Source organism: Trachypithecus francoisi, unplaced genomic scaffold (genome assembly GCF_009764315.1).
Source record: "Trachypithecus francoisi isolate TF-2019V2 unplaced genomic scaffold, Tfra_2.0 Lachesis_group1, whole genome shotgun sequence".
Taxonomy (NCBI): domain Eukaryota; kingdom Metazoa; phylum Chordata; class Mammalia; order Primates; family Cercopithecidae; genus Trachypithecus; species Trachypithecus francoisi.
In genome coordinates, this window is record NW_022681454.1 from 142,541,464 (window position 1) to 142,562,901 (window position 21,438).

Below are 21,438 nucleotides of genomic sequence, written 5' to 3' on the forward strand. Positions count from 1 at the left end.
GGGTGACACTGGAGACAGGAAGACCAGCCAGAGGCCACTGTGATCCAGAGAACTAGTGATGAAGACTGGAATAAAGTTATTGCAGTTAGGGTTAGGAGAAATCTAGGAGGAGGGATCAATGCAGAAGGACATGGTAACTGAATGGAAGTGGAGGGTGAAGAAGAGGTAAGAATGAAAGATGGTGCAGCAGATAGTGTTGTTCCTCACGCCCCTCCCCAATTACAGACTGAGCCTTCCAAATCTGGAAACCCCAAATCTGAAATGCTCAGAATTCGAAGCTTTTTGAGCATCAGCATCATGCTCAAAGGAAATGCTCGCAGATTTTTGAATTTGGGATGCTCATCCAGTAAGTATCATGAAAATATCTGTCTGTCTATCTATCTATCTATCTATCATCTACAAAAAAATCTAAAATCTGAAATACTCTTCTGATCCCGAACATTTTGGATAAGGAATACTCAACCTGTATCACCTTTCCTTCACGGCTTCAACGCCTTACTTCTCACCACCAGTGCCTGCACGTATTTCCTAGGGCTTTCTCTGGCCACTGAAACCTGGTTGGCCCACCTGTATGGGAGACCAGAGATTGGGGGAACTAATTCTCCTGGAAGCAGCTTTAACTGATGACTGGCTGCATAAACATCCCAGCTGTCTCACCCTTCAGGTAGGAAACTCTGGAAGTGTGTGTCGTATATAGTGTCCTAGAGGTCCCCAGGGAAATTAATCTCCAGTTGGCCACATTGGTAACCTGTTTGGCTGCTTTCCTTTGCTTTGCTCACTTTTCCATCTTGCTACCAGGATTTCCTAGTCTCATCTCCTAAAAAACAAACAAACAAACAAACAAACAAACAAAAAACTAGGTCAGGTGCAGTGGCTCACGCCTGTAGTCCCAGCACTTTGGGAGGCCGAGGCAGGTGGATCACCTGAAGTCAGGAGTTCGAGACCAGCCTGGCCAACAGGGTGAAACACTGTCTCTAGTAAAAATACAAAAAAAAAAAAAAAAATTTGCCGGGCGTGGTGGTGTGCACCTGTAATACCAGCTACTCAGGAGGCTGAGGCAGGATAACTGCTTGAACCCAGAGGTGGAGGTTGCAGTGAGCTGAGATCATGCCACTGCACTCCAGCCTGGGTGACAGCCTGGGCAAGACTCTGTCTTGGAAAAAACAAAACAAAACAAAACAAAAACCCTAAAATTGCACTCAAATTTGTCTCACAATCTGCTTCTGGGGGAATCCAAACAAATGGTATCCAAACTTATGGTGTGTGCAATGGTGGGTGATGATTATGATGCTATCTATTAAGACAGAAAAACAGGAGAAGAGGGTTTTAATTCATTGACTGATATTTCTGGAGGAGTAGTATGAAGAAAGTGGGAGGCAGGGGAAATGACATCTTCAGTTTGAAGCCCTTTGGACTGAAAGAGCTCCAGGGACCTTGATACGGATGTCTGAATGGAACATCTGGGGATGGCGTGGTCAAACTTATATCATGCGAATGCAAAGACTGGCCACACTTTTGCACTTCTAGTGAACATCTTTTGTTTCTGAATGATAAAGTGAGAACAGAAAAGCTAAGTATCTTGCTAAGAGACACACTGAATGAGGGAGAATAGCAGAAAATGAAAAATGAAGCCCTGGACCATCATTCCTATCACTACATCAGGAGACAGCCATGGTGCGATGTGGGAGTGTCTTCCTTACCACAGAGAGGCCCTCATTTGGCCTATGTAAGAGAATACAGAACAGATTTGTTTGAATGAAAATAGATGGTCTAGTTTATGAGCGGAATTACTTTTCTTTTTTTCTATCCTGGTTACCAGAGGGCAGTTGCTGCCCTGAAAAGAAATAAACACAAAGAAGAAATTGCATGAAATGAGAATATGTATTTTTGATAGCAAAGGAATGGAAGAACATATTGTATATACAGAAAAGGCCTTGTAGATTGAATTAGCCAGTCCCAAACTGAAGCCAGGGTCACTGCATTACAATTTTCAAACAAATACTCTCCATCATCCATTATACATACTCAAGATTTTGGCCTTTTATAGCACTATTCATTCTCGAGGCATCTAAATAGTCTTTGCAAAAGTAAAAAAGCAACCATAGGCACTGCTGAGACCTTATAAAGGGTGTTTGGAATATTACGTGAGCACATATAAATTTGATAAATTTGCTCTGTTCAGAGGAAGAAACCAGGCCAAGGCCAAAGTGGCCACAGCCCTGGGGATAACCTATGCTTGAGAAACAAAGTCCTCAAATGGGATTTGGGTTTTGTTGAGAAGGGGTCTTGCTATGCTGTCCAGGCTGGTCTCAAACTCCTGGGCTCAAGTGATCCCCCCACTCCAGCATCCTGAATAGCTGGGATTATAGGTGTGTGCCACCACACTTGACTTGGATCTGGGTTTTATAAGGGCTTTCGGATGTTACCATTTCCCACAAAGTACAAACATGAAAGTGTTGATAATTATTTTTAATATCAAGTGACTCAACCCATCTGGGCAGACTCAAACCATATGGGCAGAGATAAAGGGGTGGGGCCACACAATCACAGTTTTTTTTCTTTACCTTTGTGACTTTCTACAGAAACTTCAGGTAAGGCATCTAAACAGGGTACACATTTCTCCTCTGGAAAGGTTACCGCCCTTTAAAAAAGTAGGCCTGTACTTTAGTGTGTGAACCTATAAATGCTAGTCTGTAGGCGCTGACAACTTAATTTAATTAGTGAATTACTGAGAAGAGCTAACTCAGACACATAGCTGACAGTGCCTAATGAAAGATCTTTCCCTATAACTAGTTTCTAATAGAGTCAACAGCTCCCTTTGAAATACACCTATACTCTAAGACCAAACTAGGCTGGTGGGGGACAGACGGGGCTAACAAGGAGCACACAATCATTAGCCTCTAATAACATTGTCTGGATCAAGAAAATCCATAACTACTAAACTTTCTCCCTCTAGTAAACAGCTGCACAGACTATAGCTTATCTCCTGCAAGTTCATCAAAGAAATGCCATAAGCAGTGTGGAATAGTTTTTCGATTTGAAATTTAACAGGAAAAAGATATATCAACCTACATGTCATTAGTTTAGGGCAACCAGTTTGTGTTACAAATAGAAATGTTCCTGCAAACTAGAAGTGACATAATTGAAAAACTATTGTCATCATTATCACTGTCATAGTCTGAAGCAAATGTGCACTCCTATTAACAGCCTGAATATATCCACTTGGCATCTAGACCCATCTATTTGTAAATAAGCCAATTAGCCTTGACAAATACAGAAATACTACCATAAGTATACAGCTTGATGAATTTTCACAAAATTACCTATGTATATAATGAGTAATCAGATAAAGAAATAGAATGCCCCAGCTTCCTAAAAGCCCTTCTCATCCCCATCCCAGTCACTACTTCTCCCCAGTACCGTGTCTTTCAAGAACTACTTATGGTGACTTTTCCCTTTCCCAACTTTCACTGTAGGTGGGAGAATTTTAGTAGTAAAGCCCCTAGACTAGATTGATTTTCTACTGTGCTAGTGTATAGTTTTGGCCCTAGAAAGAAAAGGAAGGAGTCTGGGCTAAAGTTACAGTGCCATAACAGATGTGTATTAGTCTATTTTCACACTGCTATAAAAATACTACCAGAGACTGGGTAATTTACAAAGAAAAGAGGTTTAATTGACTTACATCTCTGCATGGCTGGGGAGGCCTCAAGAAACACAATCATGGCAGAAAGGGAAGCAGGCACATCTTAATGGAGGCAGACAAGAGTGAGCCAATGAAGGACGAACTGCCAAACGCTTAAAACCATCGGCTCTCATGAGAACTCACTATCACGAGAACAGCATGGGAGAAACCGTCACCATGATCCAAACACATGGGGATTACAATTCAAGATGAGATTTGGGTGGGGACATAGATCTAAACCATATCAAGATGACAGAACTTGTAATACAGGGGATGTGCCAGGAGCTTGTAGACCTTCTCATCTCTTTCTACAGGGAATTGGGCTAGGACCAAACCCAGGTTCTCCGGAATCCCAGTCTAGAAACTTCTCTTCTATGCTGCTGACCAGATCATCACTAAACAACTGAGCATTACATATTTTATCTAACTGAAAGTTTTAACAAAGCTTCATAAAACCATTTCTATGAACCAGATGATCCATTAAAAACTACTGACATCCTAACTGAAAGAAACGTTCCAAGTGATTATGATATTACTAGATATCAAAGCATTAAAGGAAGAAAGTAAAGATAGAAATAGAAGAGAATAAAAGTAGAATTCTGTTAATCAACAGTAAGTACTTATAAATTCTTGCAAGTATCTTACTTAAAGGATTAATTTTTATTTCTAACTAAAAGAAGACGGTGCATCAGTAATACTTAAAATGCCAACAGCTGGGGTAAATGTGGGCGACACTGGGAGTTGTGCTCCTTTTGGTCAGTGTCTGGTGACACATTTTCTGACTTAGCAGGCAGCAAGATAGGGCAGAAAGAGAGAAAATGTGCTGTGCAGTTCTGGGCCTGAATTCCTGTGCTGCCCCTCCCCAACTGTATGACTTTGAAGAAGTTATTAAATCTCTCTACACCTCTAGGTAGTAATTTGTAAATTGTGGATAATTCCTATATCTCAATGAGTTGTTTCCAGAATTAAAAATGAGATGACATATGTCCTGTGCCTGACAATTTAATAGATCCTTGAAAACTGCTAGCTTCTTTCTCTGTACAAAATGAATTTGTCTCATCACAAAGGAGCTCAAGTTACAAAACGATACACACCAACATCCAATGTTCTATTGTTTATCTATGACTTTGTCTAAATTGAAAAAGAATCTGCTGTGTTTGAGAATGGATTGAAGAAAATAGTTTGCTGTAATATAATCCAAGACAGCTTTATATGTGTGTCTCTCTCTCTTGAGGCGTGAGTCGGAAGTCTTAACAAAAAGGAAGGTGACGTGCACACATTGAGACATATCTTTTTAAGCCAACTGTCTTAAAGAGGTCATTCACATCTGACCAGGAGTGTGTCAGGCTGAGAGCTAGTTGCAGGTGGCACTCTAATGCAAGGCATCATTTATTCAGATTTCAGGAAAGTATATGACACAGTATCTTAGATTGATAGGCAGACCAAAGAGGGGAAAATAGATCAAGAACAAAATTGGGGACAAGGCAGACAATTCCAAATCAGCCTTTTGATTGAACATCAAATTCTGACTGGCATAGCAGGTCCTGAAAGAAACTAAAACTTCCCCCTGCCTATCATAAAAAGCTTGTTTTTGTGACGGATGCTGATGTTCATCTTTTCTTGTTTGTACGTTATAAACAAAACCAACAAAATGAGTTTTTTTTTTTTTAATGCAAGTTAGGAAATAATGAGGAAAGGGATTGACGAACATAATTGCAGATGTGCTTTACATCATCTCACTCCAGGCTGCATCTGAAATAACACACGGAAGCATCAGGGACTCCAAACACTCGGAGAGAATTCCATGGAGACCCACATTTTCCTTCACACCCGCCCTGGTTGTGTTTTTGTTTTTTGGCTTAATACAGAGCAAACATACTGTGACTTCAAAATCATAATAACACAGAATGGAAGCTCCACATTGTTTAAAAGCAGTACTGGGATATAAATTCTTCTCTTAACAGCCTTTGCTTACAGCAAGATGATGGGAAACAGGGACAGCTGCAGGTACAATGGCAATGGGTCTTCTTTTAATACAGAATTACCCACGTGCCCTGAAAATCACCTGACCTCGGAATCTTTCTTCTATTGATGTAAATCTTGCACAAAGTCAGACAACTATAAATTAAATAAAGCACATTAAATTACACATAGTCTGTAATTTCTATCTCCCCCATGATAGGAAAGCTCTTTTATTTCTTTTGTAAAGTCACTAGCAGCAACATCATCCCCCAGGGTACATTCAGTAATCTATTTATGGCTTTAAGGATATTTTGTCCCCACATCCCTCCCACAGAAGGTGACAGCAGTTTTTAACTCACCATTTTATTAAAGATTCCTGATGCTACCTCTGCCTAAGACATTCGCAGCAAGTGAAAATGTTAGGTCTTGGCTAACACGAGCATTCTTTAGTTCTCAGGAAAGTCAGTCTAGAAATACTGGCAACAACCGCAGCCAGGACACCGTGAAGCTCTGTGTTTATTCTGTTTCTCTGGGACGGTGGCAGCTGTGAGTTTCAGATGCCATCTGCCGAAGGCAAATGCCTAGTTAACTGTGCTATTCTCGATTTCTTCACAGTCCACAGTTCTACCAACCTCTCCCTACTTTGCAATCCCCCTCACTGCTGGCTTCCTTCTCCAACAGGCCTGAAACACAAGCACAACACACTGAGGCTACCATGGATCCCCTTGGCCCAGCAGCTGTTACGCCCTAAATGATATTCTCTTCTGGCACCTCCTTACCCTGTGGTCTTAATCTGAAGGCATCTGGATTCTTCATCCTATTGGTAGAAGGGACATAACTATATACCAATGCTGTATATACTGTTGAAATAATGCTATGCATTTTCAGCATTTGCAAGGGAAATGGAACTAGGCACATTATATCTCATTAATTATGGTCTCTACTAATTGGGAATCTGAGAGAATTCTCTGGGCTGACATTTATTTTTGCATTATCTGCTGAAAGAAGAGGTTTGCTAAGTAAATAAAGGGTAGAAAGAGTTTTTTAATAGTAATGTTTAAACTACCTAAGAGAAGATTTCTAAAGATTCTGAGGCTTTCATTTGTATACTAACAACAAATCATTTTCTACCTAGTCACTAAAGCCAGCTGTCTCCTTTCTGGCTTCCCCATTTCTGCAGAGCCACTATCATTTCCTAATTCAACGTGCTTATTAGCAAAGCTAACCAGTCTTCAACCAGCCAACTCATCCTCTGTCTGCTTCTCCCACCCCACTCCTCTTTTTCTCTCTAACTCAGGCCCTCATTAATAAAGCTGCCCTGGAACTAGAGGATCCTGGCTGGGCTCCTGTCTTTTGCCCCCAATCCTCTCCAATGATTCAGTAATCTGCTGCCGGATTGGTCTTTCAAAAATTTCTTTTCATTTTTTCCTTTCACACTCCAATCTTATTATCCCAGATGAAATGTTCTATAAGAACCCATGACTCTTATACTCCAGAACTCTAAGATCCTCAACTGTAGCTTCAGTGTCCTTGCTCCCAGCACAGAATTTAGCAGATTACTAAAATAAATGTAGATTCACAATATTTATCTGAATCCCCTGGGGGCAGATGTAATTTGGGATTCATACTTCTTTCTCATTTTAGGACCAGAACATGGTGCATAAAACACACTTTATGTAACATCCCAGTGGGCCTGGAACAACAATTCATAGTCAAGTGCACTGATAGTTCTGCAACAAAATATATAAATTTCACCCCTTGTTGCAATACATAAGGACAGTAAATAGCCTCCCATTAGGTTTTGCTACAAAATATTTATACAAAAAAATTTTGTTTGGTAGGGTTTTTTCGATTTCAGAATTGTGATTAAGGGATTGAGGATGTATAATAGGTATATTTATCCATGGCCACTTATCACTGTCCAGACTTGAAAGAAATAAGTTTTCTTTAAAAGTCTCCACACCGCTAACTTTAATTCTGACTTCTTCTCCACAATTAGTTCAAATTATTGAGGCCACCCTTACAAAACTGTCTTCAGATTAGAACTTCGTGACCACAAGGTTGACCCTATCATTTTAATTTTTTTTCTAATTTTAACCCGTTCCCAAAGCATTTTCACCTTGCTTATTAAAACAAAAAAAAGTATTGTTTTTAGCTGCTTATTTTAACAAAATGTAAATGTAGTCATTTTGCTTTTCTCTACCTAAAGAAAGGCTTTAGTGAAGTAGGGTGGATTGATTATCTTTCAGCAGGACGGATTTACATTTTAAAAATCTCAGTTATGCTGACCTTCTCCCCCAAATAAGAGTTAAGCTTTTAAACTGTAAGTTCATCTAATGTCTAACATAAGTTTATCAACCAAATCACAGAAACCCCCCCTATGCACAGTTAAACATATACTGAAGTCACTCTTTAGGTCAAGTTTTAACTTGACCGATAAACCCTGCTTTAAATACAGCCAAGTCAAACATTAAGCCAGCAGTGCAGGGTTTGTATATATATCATGGGATGCTGGCCGTATGGGTCACAGCATTTTGACAGGCAATTCCTAGGCAGTTATTTTGACATTAGAAAGTCACAATCCATCAACTTAACAGCAGGGCAATAATTTTGGGACCAGGGAGATGGCTATTCAAAATGACACTGTGGGAAGTAAACAGTAGTTCCAAGAGCCCCTGTTTGAGTATGAAGACATAAACTAGGCAAAATTTCTCTCCACCTCTAGAACCAGCCATTATGTAATATGTTTTTGTGTAAGCATGTTATTTCTGGTGTTTGAATAGAAAAGCCCTACCTGCAAAGCTAAAAAGCATGCAGGTATCTGGATTCTTTGGCTGAATGTGTGGAGATGAGAAGAAATGGAACTACCCTTATGAGCCTCAAGAATGACAGTTTTCTTCCCCACCCCCATCCTCCACCCCTAGTTTGTCACAAACCATTTCCAATGACCTGTGATACCTGAGGCCAATATTTCAGATGTTACTGAATTCTTTCTGCATTGCAAATTAATCAGTTCTCCAGTGCCCTGGAAAACAGGGCTCCTTGAGTATGTGGAGGAGACTTGGACTTTATTTTTGAAGAGGCTGCGGGGCCAACAACCCGGCTGTGAGTCCTGCCCTGCACACAGGCGGCCCTGGTCTCCTGGACAAATGAATGTGGATGGAGGCTACCGAGTGCTGCTGAGATCCTCTCCACAGCTGGGGGTCAAGGTAGCAACTGGCAGAAGTTTCCTGGCAGCTCGATAGGTGGGTATGGGTAAGGAGTATGAACTAGAGTGCAGCGGTTCTCAGATGTTCTCATTTCACAATAACTCTGAGAACACACACGTAAGCCCTCCAGGATGGCCATGTTGTGGCTAAGGAACAGCAAGCACATCCTTCCTTCTACCCGGGAAAGGAGAAATGAAAAAAGGAAGAATGGATAAAAAATGATGTGCTGATGGCTGAGATGGCAAAATGATGGAGCACTGGATGGATATATGTAGATACTATGGACAAGAAGAGACACAAAAATCTGAGTGGCAAGGTTTCCTCAATGAGCTGTTTTGTTTCCATGCAAACCGAGGTAGTCTTTGTGGGGGCCACACCCCCTGAGGTCATGACCTGCCCTACTGGGGACTAGCGCTCTCGCCACTGCCCTCCCTTATATTCCTGGCTGCCAGCCTGAAATACAATGTGTGAAGCAAATTATTTTCAGGTTATACTTCATTATTTTAAAGAAAAAGAAATTCATTATGTGGGTGAAATATCACCAGGTAAAGAACAATAAGGTCTTAAAGCAAAGATGAAGAGGCTTATTACTGTAAACATTTTAAAACACTTTTGTAGCTTAAATTGAGTTTCTCCTTCTTTTCTAAAACCTAGCCTTACATGAATAACTACATCCGTAAGCTGAAAGTATCTGAAAATTCACACGTTTCAGAAAAGTAATTCTTAAGCAATCAACAGCAGAAGCAAAGCCAACAATGTTTCCATACCTGGAGCTGATATTCTTCCGTGCAGCACAGATTCACTGGGCAGCAGTTCTTTTGAATTGGAGGAGAATGGTGATTGTCTAAATGTGTCTTCTGAAAAGAAAGGGCTGGGGTGGGGGAGGGGGAGTGAGGTTTAGTAAATTAAAGTTATTTAAGACACCCAGAGCATCTGGCCCCAAATACATACATACGCAATATTGGATAAGGTGTTGTTTGCAATGGTGTTTAGTGAATATAAGAAGATTGTGCTTAAAATGGAGAAAAAGAAAAGTCATTACATCAGACAAGTGCCAGCTGTACCTTTTGCCTATGGGTTTTATATTTGGGGGGAATATATGAAACATCATCTTTGAAACACTGTTAAACCCGTAGAGGAGGACAGCTGAGCAGTACATTTTCCTCTTGCTCTATTCTCTGTGTGTGTGTGTGTTGTGCCCTGTCTGGGTCAGAATCAGAAAGGGCCTGTCTGTGGTTTTCCCAGTAGAGATGGAGTTGCCCTGGCTCACCCATATTCTGTCACCTGATCCCTCAGGGACCCACTGCACACATCAAGACAGATGGCTGGGGCCAGGGACCCAAACACTGAAGGAAACATGTCACTGGTCCCCACAGAAATGACAACTGCAACTTGAAATTGTGTTGGTTCTGAAGGAGTTAAAGTCAGAAAATGGGGCTGCCAGAAGAGACCCCAAGGAGCTCCCTCATTTAACATGAAAGAGAGGCCCTGACCTGAGTGATCCTAAGCTCCCCTAGTGACTCAACTAGACTAGAGATTGGGTCACCAGACATCCTGCCAGGGTTCCCCCTAAAACCATGACCATAGTGAACACAAAGGATTGAAAGTTTTTAATCAGAGGATTCTAACTCGGTCACAGGGTCCATCTTCCAGGCCTCTAAAATAAAATGTGAACAAGCACCGCGATCACATATGAGAATACTAGAGTATCCATCAGAGACCAACCTAGAAAATGGAAAGCCCTATTTATTTACAACAGAGGAAATTCAACCATAGGAACTGGGTACCCAGATAGTGGAAGTTCCATGGGGTAGTAACACAGCCCAGACACAGGAAGGGCAGGAAGCCATTGCCACCCTGAGGCTGGAGGAACAAAAGAGGGAGATAAATGGAGCCCAGGTCATAGGAGCTGGAGCACTAGAAGAGATGCAGCTACTCCGGGAGACAGAGAGGGAGTGGGAAAATACCCAGGTTCTACTTTAAGTCCCACCCCTACCTCTCACCAGTGCCTCTGATTGGCTGAACCTTCCCAGAAGGCGGAGAAACGCAGTCAGGAGGGATCACTACCCCCAACCACTCTCCTGGGCAAAACAGCAGATCTGGAGCAGAACAACAGACCAAGCCTAGGACTACCAGGACTAGCGCTGCTTTGCTAAACATGCCACAGCCACAAGGCTATGGTTGCTATTATTCCATTTTAAAAAGAGAATGTTAAGATGAAAATGGAAGACACTTTTTTTAAAAGTAAAACATACATTGATAGATAATATAGTTTTACATGACTATGTTAGGCTAGATTTAGCACCACTTTGTATGCCATGGTTTTTCTTTGTATCTTAAACACAAAACAATTTAAACAGGCTTAAGAAGTGAACACTGGCTATAGGCTAGTAGGAGGCAGGACGTGGGGAGAAGCAAAAGGGCAGATACGTCGCTTTCTACCAAACATCTCATAACTTGCAAGGGTGGCTAAGGCAGTGGAGGAGGGGACACAGTGTGACCACGGGGCCTGGCCTGGCCAGGGAGCCCAGGAAGGGCCTTCCTGTAAAAGCCACCATGAGCGCAATGGAAAGTAGGGTCCTTAGGGTTTCAAGGAGCTGGGGAAGGTGGCCCCAGCACTGGGAGACAGCACAGCCAGCCTCAAGGAGCTGGGGAAGGTGGCCCCAGCACTGGGAGAGAGCACAGCCAGCCTCAAGGAGCTGGGGAAGGTGGCCCCAGCACTGGGAGAGAGCACAGCCAGCCTCAAGGAGCTGGGGAAGGTGGCCCCAGCACTGGGAGAGAGCACAGCCAGCCTCAAGGAGCTGGGGAAGGTGGCCCCAGCACTGGGAGAGAGCACAGCCAGCCTCCAAAGCTGTAGGAAGGCCCATGGTGGAGGGAAATGAGGCTGGACCCTGTGTGCCGTGATCATGGCTTTGTCCCAGCAGTAGTGAGGGCACTGCGGTGTCTTAGGTGAGGGGATCAGGGAACCGGACTTCAGTTTCAGAAAGCTCCATGTGGCTGCAGCAGGCAGTGTGGCCTGAGGGTCTTGCAGAAGACAAGGCGTGTGGCCAGTGCAGCAGTCCAGATGGGACATGGTGATGCTAGTGGCCAACATCGCCAGCCAGCAGCGACACTTGCAGGTCGAAGAAGAGTTTAAAAGAGAGGGCTGGTCAAGACCACAGGTACATTTAAGAATAACCTTCACTTAGCTTTCTAGGTGAAGCGAGCAGAGGCTGCTGTGCTATGTGCTGGCAGTAGTCTCCCGGGTCTTGCTAAGTAGTGGCAATGGGCTAGCGCTGTGTCTTCACATGCTCTCTTCAAAAGTGCAGATTCCTGCTGATGTGAGGAGTGGAGCCCTATTATCACTGAGCTGCTCAGAAGAAACTGAATTGAAAGGGAGGCAATCACTGAGGGAAACAACATTCAAAATAATTTTCTACCTTGGATGCCAGCTTTATCCTGCATAGAAAAGAAAAGATTTCTTCTGAGGGAGCAGAGAATTAGAAGGGAGTCCTGCTGGATACTAAAAATGCACAAAAGGGCTGCCAATGTTTCTATGGGGCAAAGAATCAATGGAGAAACTTTCAGAAGGCAAGGCAGCTTAAGGCTGGTGTAAGTCTTAGCTACAGAGAGAAGACATTAGGTTAACAAGGAATTGGTCTCAGACCAAACATGCAGCCGCCATGCTCTGCATTCGGATCCGTTCATGCCAGGAGGTAGGGAGTGTGGTGGTTTTGCAGAAAGTTTGGAATCAGAAAAATTGGAGTCTGAATTTCATATTGGTTACTTCATAGTTAAGGGACCTTTGTCCAATCAATAACTCCTCTAGCCTCAGTTTCATCACTGACAAAGAGGTTTAACAATGCCATCTTTTAGAGGGGTGCTGTAAGGGTTGAAATGAGATGTTTCATGTTAAAGTCCTCAGTACATAGTACATGCTCAATAAAAAATAGCAACAAACACTGAGTATCTGGCACTGATTGAAGGTGCTTTGTGTGTATTAACTTCACTTGGTTCTCATAAGAACCCTATGAGAGTAGCTACCAGTATTATAGCAGTCCCCCCTTATCCATGGTTTGGCTTTCTGATTTCAGTTATCCACAGTACAGTACAATAAGATAGTTTGAGAGCGAGACCACATGCACATAACTCTTAATCCAGAATAACAATACTGTTATGCAGAATATTGTTCTAATTGTCCTATTTTATTATTAGTTACTGTTGTTAATCTCTTACTAAGCCTAAATTATAAATTAAACTTTACCATATGTATGCATACGAAAAAGCATCGTGTATATAGGGTTCAGCACTATCTGAGGTTTCTGGCAACTACTGTGGGTCTTTTTTTCTTTTTTGAGACAGAGTTTTGCTCTTGTCGCCCAGGCTGGAGTGCAATGGCGCAATCTCGGCTCACTGCAACCTCCGCCTCCTGGGTTCAAGCAATTCTCCAGCCTCAGCCTCCCAAGTAGCTGGGATTACAGGCGTGTGCCACCATGCCCAGCTAATTTTTGTATTCTTAGTAGAGATGGGATTTTGCCATGTTGGCCAGGCTGGTCTCGAACTCCCGACCTCATGCGACCTGCCTGCCTGGGCCTCCCAAAGTGCTGGGATTACAGGCATGAGCCACCGGGCCTGGCCAACCACAGTGGGTCTTGAAACATATTCCCTGTGGATAAGGAAGGACTACTGCATTATCCCTATTTTACAGATGTGGAGACTTAGGCACAAAGAAGTTAGGTAGTTGCTCATGCCCATGAGTTGAGCACGTTGGCTTCCACTTCTGCACTCTTTCCCGCTCAGCTACACTGCCTTTCGTTGGTCCGTTAACACCTAAGGAATTTATGGACAATAGAGACCCAAGAATCCTTGGAACAGATGGAGAAAAGGAAGAGAAAGAGAAGGAGGTGATGGAGGGGAGTAGGCACCAGTTGTTTCAGTGTAAAGGTACTGAAGGAAGTGGAAAGACTTTTCTATTGAGAAATAGAGCAAGTAAAAATAATTTTTGTCTTTATTTCCCTATAGAAGTTAAGATACGCCCCAATTTTCTAAAACTTCTGTCACTCGTGGGCCTGGTCAATTTGCAACTCTAAACATTCGCCACTGCTGTACCTACAGCTTCCGAGAGCAAGCCTGTCTCTGCTATTAACTCTAAATGAAGAAGGAAGGGTAACGAGGTCGTTAGTTGTTTGTAAGCTTCCATTTCGCCAAAGCTGTAAAGCACATGGTGGCACTATGGCTACATACACATCTGTGTATTAATCCTTCTGGTGCCCAGATTAGCTTCATGCTTCAGGAAGGAGCAAAAACTAAACTTGGAGCATGCCCTATAGAGCAGAGCTTGCTTCATGGGATTAGGTCTCCAATAACACTGGTTATTCTTAACTCTCTGCACAAGGTACTAAGAAAACAGAAGATACTCCATGTGTAACTCTATCCCATTCATTTTTAGAATGCTGGATCGTATGTAAGTTCTTTTTCTTCTCCTGTGCCTCACAGTGACTGTAAAGTACAGAAGCACATCCGTTCTCAGGTGACACCCAGCATTGCGGTGGACAAAGCACTTCAGTAAGGGGTGGTGAGGCTGACACCTCGTTCATGCTGCTCAGTGACTGTCACTGTTGGCAGCGGGCAGTGGAGAGGCAAGTTCCAGGAGGCACCGGACACAGGATGAAGCAGGCTGCATCTTCCCAGGGAGTAAAACAATCCATGAAATACATTGGACTTTACGATGCATGTGCCCCGAAGCATGTTTGTACTGTCCTCCAACTGGTAGCTTCAGCCAGTCACCCACTATTCCAGAAAAGGAGCCAGTTTGTGAACACCATATAGCCCTTGCTTCTGAATCTTCGCCTGCCTAGACTTTAGTCATTTGATTATGAAAAAGCCCCTCCATTCAGAAAGTAAGCCAAGGAAGTGGAAAAAAGCAAAAAAATAGATTTATTTCTGGTTAATATTTTTGGTAAAAAGTTGATAGAGGAAGAGGTGGAAATTAACAGCTAATGGGGAGGGAATCATCACTTATTTTCGCTCAACAAAATCATCATCTATCACAACATGTTCCCTTTGGCCCGGGTCAAAGACAGGCTACCTGGGAGACTTACATAATTCATATAAATATTCAGTAACTATTCAGTAGCAGCATCTGGGAAGTTGATGGTATGGACATCAAAGAGCCCAAGCCCCCTGTTAATTTCCCTGGGTTTTGAAAATACAATCTTATAAAACTTTTATCTACTTGAGTTTCTTTTCTGGATACAAGTGAAATGGCTGTGGAAAGTACATTTTGATTTTTCTCCTGTAGAAAATCTAAGGGCTAAGACATGAAGGGGCAGGGGTGTCATAGTGAGTGGACAATTCCAGGCCAGGCATAGGATGTGGGGTCAGCAGCACAGGGCTGAGAAAGGAAAAGATTTACAATACATAATAAAACAGGCCATAAAGGATGATGGCTCTAAACAGTGATACATTTTGCTAAGTGCCTATTGTGACACCAGTATTTCCACCTTTAACACCTGAGGGCCAACAGGGAGTTTTGCCTCATGCAGAAGCCAAGGCCCATCTACCTAAAACCAACCCTCCCCAAGTGCCACCACCGAAACCAAACATTACAGGGATTCTCATTTTGACAGCAATAACAAAACCAAAAGAAAAAAGAAAAGGTGAGTACAGACTGAGAGAAAGTTCAGACACAACAGTTTTAAAGGAGCAATAGAGAAGAAACATTTTTTTTTTTCTAAGAGACAGTAACTTCCAAGACTAAACTTGGGAATGACAAATAGAAAAGAAAAAGATTAAACAAAGAAAAAAAGACTGCACTGTAATGAGTTTTTACTTAGAACTCAGAAGGGACTAGACAGATCAGGGTGGCATGAAATTCTATTAAATATAAGAGTTTCTAGCAAGTCATCCTAAAGTGGTAGTCTGACTTCTATCTGCGCAGAGACAAATTACCTCAGTAAAATTTTTTAAAATAGTGAATCTTAAAAAAAAAAAAAAATTCTTCAGTGAATTAATCAAGTAAAAGTACTCAATTATCATATATATATATTCAGCCATATATTAAGTGACCTAACAGGGTTTACAGATTTTTTTCGAGAGCTGGGTGAAACATGTCTGAAAGAATCTGGGGTAATTTTTAATTTTCTTTTGCGTTACTTTAAGGAAATTTTTAAAACAAGTTATCTCACTTAGATATATGTCTGAGAAACTATATATTGCAAAAAGAGAGCTGAAGTCCCAGTGTGGGGTAGAACAGTTCTGTGGGAGCCAACGTGTTCAACGTGTTCTCTCTCTAACTGCTACCTGCTGCCCAGCTGACCTCAGCCCCTGGGCCCCTCACCAGGTGGTTTTCTATCCTTCCCGGTAACAGTGTCTTCCTCCTCTCTACTCAGACCCAGTTGTTAAGCCACTGCAATACTGGTTTTCCATGTTGATACATCATGTTATTTTTTAAGAACTGAAATGCCATAGATTTGTCCAAAATCACTAAGCCAGTATTTTAAAAACTCTGACCTCTGAATCACTTAGACCTTGAGAAACCCTCCAGGAGTGACACACGGCATTAACATTTTGAAGTGAACAGGAAGCAGTAGTTGAGAAAACAGTTTTCCATGTCTCCAAAAGCCACAAGAAAAGGCAGGCAATAGACCAAAGTTATGTCAAGAATTAATCTGACTTTAGTTCAAAAATATTTTGAATATGTGAAATATGCATGTTACAGAATTAAAATGGATACAGGTAACTTGCATATGGGATCTCCATATCTATGTTTCATATAATGAAACTGAAGGAAATGAGAACAAACCGGAAATGTTTTCTTTGAACAAAAACTAGAGCTTGCTAATAATAACAGATTACAGGCCTTGCCAGAGGACAAAAGAGGTGTTTTTTTTTTTTTTTTTTAAATGCTTCTTAAACATATCAAATAAGAAAGGTGAGTTTATTCAAAGATAAGGAATAAAGGAAATCTTTGTATTAGTTATAACTATCTCCTCAACATTTTCTCAAGCACTTTAAGGTGAGAAGACATTCTTCGAGAAGCTGGAATAGCTTACATGAAAATAAGCTCACAACTCAAAAACAAAAACACTTTATTTTTACATATTTCACTTTCTGAAAATATCAAATAAGAGTATTTCATTTTCAACTTAATTTTCATGATTAACGCAGTTTTCTTCACTTTAGTGATTTTGTTTTTCTCAAATATTACTTCCTTTTATTTGCTAATAACTTAAAATAATAGATGCTTAACATTTCTTTTTATATATTTATATTTGTACATGTTGTGTAACATATTTATAAGTAATTGCATTTGAAATATATTAAGTGCTTAGTTCTACATATTTTTGTAAAAGAATTTCAAACACTTTAAAAAATAAAATGTAAATATTCTATCCAGTTGCATCAGTATCATGTGAAATATAGGAGAAAACCCTGATACAGTCCTTTTGTTCTGCGGTAGCAATCACTCCATGTGGCCTAGGACCATGTGTGGTCTTCCTAACTTCCTCATTTTCATTTTGAATAAGCAGTTGTATAGCTGTTGCTTCTGAAATGTGCCCAGATATTAACATGTTACCTATAACAGTCAGGGCCAGTTGTCTTACTAACATTCTTACAGTCAATTAAAAAGGTAATCTATAATGAAAGAAAAGTTTTCATGGTACACACGAACATTGCCCTTCCCTTTTCAATACCACAGAAATGGGAACCCCTGTTCCTAAGGGATTTTATTTACTGTAATGAAAAGGACCCCGGGTGGCAGGTTAGGTAATGTGGGGGTGGACAAGAGTGCCCAAGATTAAAAATGACTGTGAGTCTCTGCCCTGAAGACAACCCCAACCATCTGAGAGAGAAAATTCCTTATTTGACCATACAAGGGACATAACAGGGACCTCCTGTGGCCCCAGCGAGTTAGGCCTGAAAACTCGGTCATTGATCATGTTGGGCTCACACATTTTCAAAGAAAGAGGGGCTGTTGTGAATAAAACTTGGATTATTCCTATACATTTGCAAGCTTTAGCTGGGACATTTATCTAAAAATTGAGGCTGACATTGCAGATTCAGTGGGTTTCTAAATGGGCCTGTGGGCAGAGGGGACTCAAGTGTACTCCATCACTCTACAAGCATATAGGCAGCAGATTTTCTTCTTTAATTTTTGGAGGTGACAAGGCAGCTAAGCTGGGTTTCCTCTCCTCCAGTTCCGTTGATGCGGCTGCACACTTGGCTGGGGCCAATGAAACAAACTTTACAGCAATTAAAAACTAAAGGTGTTGTTAATTTTGTAAGATGTGAAAGAGTATCATGGAAAATCTCCTTACTTTTTAGAGATATATACCAAAGAATCTGGGAATGAATGTTTGGTATCTGGGATGTGACTTAAAATACAGGAGGAAAAAGGACTGGTAAACCAAGTGTGGCAAAATGTTGATACATGTTCAATATGGGTGATGGGAATATAGTGATTCATTATCTTATTCTTTCTATTTTGGTAAAAAAATTTCATAATAATAAAAAATCAATAGCAACAACTAAACAAAAAATCCAACCCAGACAAGCCACCAAACAGAGTAAGAAATGACAGTAAAAGAAAATACAAGACTGTACTTGGTGGCTCACTCCTGTAATCCCAGCACTTCGGGAGACCGAGGCAGGAGGATCACTTGAGTCCAGAAATTCGAGAACAGCCTGGGCAACATGGCAGAAACCCCGTCTCTACAAAAAATACAAAAATTAGCCGAGCGTGGTGGTGCATGCCTGTAGTCCCAGTTACGTGGAAGGCTGAGGTGGGAGGATCACTTGAGCCCAGGAGGTAGAGGCTGCAGTGAGTGGAGATTGTGCCATTGCACTCCAGCCTGGGCAACAGGGCAAGATCTTGTTTCAAAAAAAAAAAAAAAAAAAAAAAAACCCAACACACACACACACACGAGCAAATACAAATGTCTCCCTATGAACAAAATGCTTAAGAGCACTAGGAATCAATAAATGAAAGACTTTAAATGGAAGATATACTTTTTTACCCTTCAATCGTTAAAAAATTTTAATTATAAGCACAGAGTTGGTCAGGCCTTTGAAACATTCTGTCTCCCTCTGTCTCCGTCTCTCATGAAAACTGTTAGAATTGCAGATTCCATCTTTTTAAAAGTCATTTTGACAATTCATACCAACAGTCTGAAAAATGTGAATACTGTTTTGAGTCATTTTATCCCACTATTGTTTATATTAACAATTTTTTTGGGGGGGAACCCTTGATATCCAACAAGGGACTGATTAAATAAATTGTAATGCAGGCAAACACTGAATACTATGCAAACATTAAAATAGTAACATTGAGAACGTCCATGGAAAAATGGACAATCTTATATATTGCTAGGTGAAAACAGAAGATTATAAAACTGTATAGGTAGTAGGATTCAGTTATACATATGTATACTTATAAATATGAATTTATACATATATAAATGAAAAAAAAAATCCAGCAAGGATACACACCACCAACTTAGCAGTGGCTGTCTCCAGGTAGTAGGACTAAAAATACATTTTCTTTATGTGCTCCTATATTATCTGGAAATAAGATACTTTTAAAAGTTAAAAACAACTATTACATTTTACTGTTTAGGATCCTTTACTTTGGAAAAGACTCGGTCTTTTAAAGAGAAAGCTCTGAGGGACAGTTGTAAAAGACACAGGCAGAAACAACTGCATCTCAGTTATGACCCTCAGTATCAGTCTGCTTCAGTTTCAGAAGTCTGACAGCTATGGAAGGAAGAGGTTGTATGCAATATTGTAGAAGAAAAGTAGAGCATCTTAGGAAAATATACGTATTGTTCATGTTTAGTATTTTCTTCTTTGAAAAGTATAAATGCCTCCTAGTTCAGGCTGTCTTAAAGGTGGGCCAACATGTATAACCTAACACCAAGTTTTCAAGGAACAAGTTCCTGTTGCTGCTGCTCTAGCATTCATGCACTGTGGAGCCAGGAAACTTCTCGGGACAAGGAGCACAATGCCAGGCCTTGTCGAGGGCCACTGCAGTGGAGAGGCCAGACTGGGGGAGCCAGAGCCAACCACAGACCAAGGAAGTGAACCCTGCACGTCCGGATACTCGAAATGTCAGCTTGTGGAGGATCTCCCGCAGGAATCTGACTTTATACACAAACAAAGACGATGAGCTTTCTGCTGAGGTGAGCTGAGAACGGATGAACTTTGTCTTCCCTGCAGTGACGCAAGCATCTGTCATGTGGAAGTTACAGATGATGCTAGTGAAATGTGGATCATCTCCTGGCCCACCACATCATGCAAGAGGGCTGCTTCGCAGAGGTCAACCCTTGAAAGACTTGATACATTTCTAGTAACAACCCTGACGATACTCTTGAGAGAAAATTCCAGATAAGAACAGCACCTAAGCCACACATACTTTTTGGTTATATCTTTCTTGCATAACCTACCAAAGGTAGCTAGAGGAGAACACAGTCTCTGGATGTCCACTGACAGAGACTTACCAATTTACACTTCATTCCTGACTATTAGGAGTCAAAAACAAGAGAGAATACTATTGCAAGCCAGTAGAAATAAAGACAGGAGTGTCCATGAGAAATGAAAAGAAAGGCACAGCCCTCTTCAGATCCTGAAAAGGAGATTTAAATTTGCCTCTTAAGAGTAACACAACACTGAACCATTCTAGAAGCATATTGTTCAATATAACATTTCAGTATAGATGTCACGAACGGAGGAAAAATGGTAGAGGGCAAATATCTATAGGACAATGGAGTAGAGGAATAGAACAAAGAACTGAGAAATGGCTTGGTGAAATGGCAAGGAAAAACAAATGCAAATGGCAACAATGCACGAAGTAATTTCAGGCCGTGTGTGTGTGTGTATCTCCATTGTTTTCAAGGGTCAGTTTTAATTTCTTTGAAAAATAGAAACTCAAAGATAAACAGCAAAGAATGCCACTGAAAAGACTCTCAAGTCAGCATGTGTGTCAGGGCAGCTGCAGATAGTGGCGTAGGCTGTGCACTGCACAAAAGCACCACATCTAGAGGGGCATGATTAACGTCACAGACATCAGATTTATTGTGACAATATTCCAGTAGATGGCAGCGTACTAAGGGAGGCAGTCTTTAAAATGTACGATGGTGCCATGAGGCCCCAAAACAGCCTTGGCTTCACCATAAAGAAATAAATGTCCTAACTGAAGGGACTCCATGAAATTAGTAGCAATTTCCATTCTTTAGAAATAGAATGCTCATTGCATTTAATTTTAAAGTCACAACATGTAAAGGGTAAAGAGAATATACGGAGACCTCTTTAGATATCAATTTCATTTGCTCTGTTTCTGGTTTCTTTTCTTAATTGCTTCTGTCTTATTCAGTGTTCTCTAAAAGCAATATTTTTACTTTTTAAGGTAATGTAGTATTATTCTCTTATTCCTACCAAAGAACTGAAAAGGGAAAATTGTGCAAATTGAGGCAGCACATCATGCTTTTACAAATTTGAGCAATTTCTATTACTGAATCATAAATATTTAAGGACACGCATCCGAACCATCACAAAGGAAAATTCTACATTGGATGATTCCAAGTGAATATGTCTTTTAGTAAACACTAT

The 21,438-nt window shown here is 41.1% G+C and overlaps 1 protein-coding gene across 6 annotated transcripts in view; it reads right to left on the reverse strand.

Annotated features, from left to right (window-relative positions):
• The window catches only part of ZNF827 (zinc finger protein 827), a 177,663-nt gene that overhangs the window by 56,240 nt on the left and 99,985 nt on the right, over positions 1–21,438 (reverse strand). For all 6 annotated transcript variants that reach the window (XM_033215403.1, XM_033215402.1, XM_033215405.1 and 3 more), the window contains one exon: positions 9,621–9,724. In XM_033215403.1, coding sequence (XP_033071294.1) covers positions 9,621–9,724 — 104 coding nt within the window. The remainder of the gene's footprint in view (positions 1–9,620; positions 9,725–21,438) is intronic.